Genomic DNA, 3,347 nt, shown 5'->3' with positions numbered 1-3,347 from the left:
GTTTTGTGTCTCCACATTTTTACAGAATTCCCATCATTATATTGTAAAAATGGATAGGAATGTGAACCATACAAGTTAATGATATAATGATAGATGATTATACAATTTACTATACAGCAATGCGTCATCATAATCTATTAAAACATCTTGAGTGCAGCACGTATGTGAACCTTCAGAATATATGATAGTGTAGCTTCATTACCGGTTCACAGCCTCCTGACTAGAGAAAATCGAATTTGATTCTTAGGTTCACAAGATGACAAGAACACTCATTTCATTTCTTTACTTCTTTATACAATTAATACAGTTACAACGTTACAACCGTTTATGTAAGATCCACTATTTTTAGTTGAGTGACATCAGAGGATATAACACACTTCAATATCGTATAATTCTATGGATCTTCGGACTTCTCAGAGAAAGGTGATAAAAGAAACAGAACTTTTCACAAGATCAACAAAGCCAGGTCTTGCAAGGAAGCTTTTATGTTACCAAGGCTTCAAGTCTCCAACAGGCCCAGCTGTCCAGTTGAGATGCTTCTCACCTGGTTGTAAGTATATGGTCTCTGGGTGCGGGAGTTTGCGAGCAAGGCCATTTAGAATCTGATGGAATGCATCTCTAGGTTGCGCTGGCTGCGGGAACAGCATGGCCTTCTTCATTGATGGGTTGGCGAGCAATCTTTGCTTCCTTAGGATATCATCAATCGGAATCGATGTCAGAATTGAATCAAGCTTTGGCACATCCTCCTCATCAACAAAAACACCAATTTCGTCCCAAGGGATTGCATCCGCGAAAGGCAGCACGATGTCGTCAGCTATGATGACTGGAATGCAGCCAAAAACCACAGCCTCCACCAACCTAGGACTCCATGGCGCCCACCCCAACGGACATAAGCAGAAGACGGAGCGCTGCATATCTTCGTAGTAAGTGGCAGGGTGTTCGGTGGAGATATCAAACAGAGGATTATTCTTGAAGTTCTCCCACAATGAAGCTCGAGCACCTCTGGATAACAGACTCGATAAAATTAGTGATAGAATCAAATATCAGTGGCAAGATATGTATCGTTTCTGGGAGGGACTATTCTTACCTTGCGTAATACCCACCCTCAGGGTCGTTCCCATTGTCATAGAACAAACCTCTGAAGTAAACGAAGATTGAACGGGGAGTATCAGGAGGAATCAAGTGGGCCTGCATTTTCTGTGGTGGCGCAAATGGTGGTATTGTAATAGACCCCTCTTTCAAGCAAACATGATTCTTCTGTCCAAATGTTTGAACCAATGTAGCACGGCGTAGCAACGGAAGAATTCCACGCGCAATAGCATTCTCTTCCTACAAAGACAAATGGCCATTCCACATATAACTTCAGAATAAATGGCAGCTGAAGCCTAGTATACCGGCTCAAAATTTTACTGTTAGTGAAACTAGATCATGACCAGCTGTGGCAGTGACAAGGAAATGGTAGGTATAAAGCAACTAAGGCGACATATCCTTACCTGGTAGTGAAAGCATGCCGCAAAATCATGTGGAGCGACAAAGAAATGATCTCCTCCATCAGTTCTATTCCAGAAAGGCCACCTCTTTGAAATGAACTGGATCGCGCTTCTCATCATCCTTGGAGACTTGAACGGTAACGGAAGTCCAGCACGAGTTAGATCACAAGTAGTGTAAACAGGAGCGTAGAACCAATCGGCCTCTTCAGGATTAACCGTCCTCACTGCACTAGAGAGCAAGAAACGGTGCATGAATATCTCAGCGGCAAACATGTGGTTGAGGCATCGGGGATCCTTGGTGACAAGCCTCTTGTTGTACTTGCTTGGCAAGTCGTAGACGAAAACCTTCAACTTGCCAACAGGATTGTCTTCTAGAACATCACCAGCACTTCCTGCAGGTTAATGATGTTGGTTGAGTAGAAGCACACAACAATCTCCACATGAAACTGACAAACAGAGGAGACCAATCATGTAACTATGATGAACCGGACAGGCTAATAAGTAACTAATGAGGTGGGAAAATCATGTGTACATAGGACAACTAATGGTGTACCGACGAAATGTGAGTACATGAGGGAAGTCCATTTTCATTAAAGCATTTAGACATGATGCATCGCTCAGAAAAGTATATCATATCATCATCGGGTATTATTGGCCAACTACCTATCCTTCAACTGCTCCATTAATTGGACACATACATGGGACATGTGCATCAAGCATAATTTTATTATAATCATACCACGATGCCACCACTCATGGTAGCTGAGCGGGACGCTGTCATGGCATTACTCAAGAATTTCCAATTGCAGGTCGTGCAGGCAGACACGCATCCCACTTGACAAGAAGGAAATTCAAAGAGTCCCAAACTAATTACACTATCAAATACTAGCAATCCCCTATTAGTATATTACACGATTGAAAGTTGAAACGCGACAAGGGAAAAAATCCCAACTGGGGAACTGAATGAATCCACAATTTAACTAACTATTCGCACGCTCGCGATTCACGACCTAACAATCAGAACTCATCACCAGGGCAAGGCAGAGCAAGGGGAGGTCACCTGAGATGCGCTCGGTGTTCCGCTGAGCCTCCCTCCCGCTCCCATCCAGCTCGTCGACGGCGGCCGCCGGCGGTAGCAAGAGAAGGGAGAAGCAGGCGGCCACAAGGAGGGCCGCCACAGGAAGAAGCCGCCCATGCCTCGCGCCCACCATGGGCGCCAACTTGCTCAGCTAGGTAGAAAGCAGAGGCTTCCCGGAGAGGGGGGCAGGGAAGAAGATGCGGGAGCAGCCCTTTAATCAGGGGGGTGGAGAGGGAGGAGGAAGAAGAGAGCGAAACCAGGGGTTTGTTTTGTTGCTTGCGACGACAGAATTCTGGAGCGGGGGCAATGGACTGGGTCAAGGAACACGTTTGACCACAACAACCGCAACTACGTTAGGCCAATTTTTTTTCTTTTTCTTTCGAGAAATACGAGTTACGCCAAATGGTCGCTTGAGACTAAACGGACATAAATATCGGCCCAACGCGCGAAAGCAAACAGCCAAATGCCCGTTTTTATCCACCGCTGAAGCATTTTCGACTCAAATTTGGGCCGCATTTGCGTTGAAATGGACAGCGCCCGGATGGGCGGGACGCACGCCCTTGTCCTTCACTGCCCCGCATGTCGGGGACACAACACTCCCATTTTTTCTCTCATTCCAAAAACCCTCCCGGGCTCCCCCTTCCCTCCCTCCATGGCCAGAGCCCCGAAGAAACCGGCCGACCCGACCGCCACCACCACCCGCCCCGCAACGAAGAAGAAGAAACCGCGGTCAGAGCTCACGCTGGCGGAAATAGCTCAACTCGACATAGAATCGGCCA

At 46.5% G+C, this 3,347-nt stretch overlaps 1 protein-coding gene across 1 annotated transcript; it reads right to left on the bottom strand.

Annotated features, from left to right (window-relative positions):
* Window positions 1–257: 257 nt before the first annotated feature.
* On the bottom strand, window positions 258–2,886 carry LOC109748923 (probable glucuronosyltransferase Os02g0520750). Its single transcript, XM_020307935.4, has 4 exons — window positions 2,551–2,886; window positions 1,494–1,882; window positions 1,088–1,329; window positions 258–1,002 (listed from the first exon to the last, which is right to left on the bottom strand). Exons 1-4 carry the CDS (start codon window positions 2,699–2,701, stop codon window positions 489–491), a joined length of 1,296 nt encoding a protein of 431 aa, XP_020163524.1. The 5' UTR covers window positions 2,702–2,886; the 3' UTR covers window positions 258–488.
* Between the last annotated feature and the right edge of the window lie 461 nt (window positions 2,887–3,347).

This window comes from Aegilops tauschii, chromosome 5 (assembly GCF_002575655.3).
Source record: "Aegilops tauschii subsp. strangulata cultivar AL8/78 chromosome 5, Aet v6.0, whole genome shotgun sequence".
Lineage (NCBI taxonomy): Eukaryota > Viridiplantae > Streptophyta > Magnoliopsida > Poales > Poaceae > Aegilops > Aegilops tauschii.
Note: the sequence above shows the minus strand (reverse complement) of the source record. Positions and strands in the feature narration are given on the sequence as shown.

Coding starts and splice junctions, on each gene's coding strand:
- LOC109748923 (XM_020307935.4), bottom strand. CDS start 2,701: ATGGTGGGCGCGAGGCATGGGCGGCTTCTTCCTGTGGCGGCCCTCCTT. Junction 1,883..2,550: donor GAACACCGAGCGCATCTCAG/GTGACCTCCCCT, acceptor ATTAACCTGCAG/GAAGTGCTGGTGATGTTCTA. Junction 1,330..1,493: donor CGGCATGCTTTCACTACCAG/GTAAGGATATGT, acceptor TTGTCTTTGTAG/GAAGAGAATGCTATTGCGCG.